Raw genomic sequence first — 442 nt, forward strand, 5'->3', positions numbered from 1 at the left:
ACAGCTCCCCCGCCTCCCTCCATCCCTACCCCGCCAGTGGACTAGCTCTGGGATATTCATTATTCATGAGGCCAGGCCAGCGTCCCCAGATCGTGGCCTTGGATTGGCCCACCCAGCGAGGAGGGCGGGGGCAGCCTTCTGGGCCGCGATTGGTTAGGCTGACGGGGTAAGTGAGACACGTGCGGGGCCAGGTGAGGAGCAACGCTAAAGGCCCCGCCCCGCCCTCCCGGGTCACCTGATTGGCACCGGCTGGAGTCTGTGCCGCAGGCCTTCTTCGGCGGTAGCTCCTTCCCTTCTACCAGAGGTTTCGCCTTCGCCTTCCTCTTCGTAACCCCCACTCGCCTCCCAGACCATCGTGACCGCTCTCCTTTCCCTCTCATCCCAATCTCGCCACCTTCGGGACTCGGCACTGAAGGGAGGCGGGGCTGGGAGCGGCCGGGGG

The 442-nt window shown here is 65.6% G+C and overlaps 1 protein-coding gene across 2 annotated transcripts in view; it reads right to left on the bottom strand.

Annotated features, from left to right (window-relative positions):
• TEF (thyrotrophic embryonic factor) overlaps positions 1-442 on the bottom strand; it is a 26,100-nt gene that overhangs the window by 14,599 nt on the left and 11,059 nt on the right. Inside the window, exon 1 of one of the 2 annotated variants that reach the window (XM_006775968.2) lies at positions 236-422. The exons of the other annotated variant lie outside the window; for it this stretch is intronic. Coding sequence (XP_006776031.1) covers positions 236-380 — 145 coding nt within the window. The 5' untranslated portion in view covers positions 381-422. Of the gene's footprint in view, positions 1-235; positions 423-442 lie in introns of those variants that run through there. 2 annotated transcript variants of the gene reach the window in all.

The sequence above is a fragment of the Myotis davidii genome, unplaced genomic scaffold, assembly GCF_000327345.1.
Source record: "Myotis davidii unplaced genomic scaffold, ASM32734v1 scaffold428, whole genome shotgun sequence".
NCBI lineage: Eukaryota > Metazoa > Chordata > Mammalia > Chiroptera > Vespertilionidae > Myotis > Myotis davidii.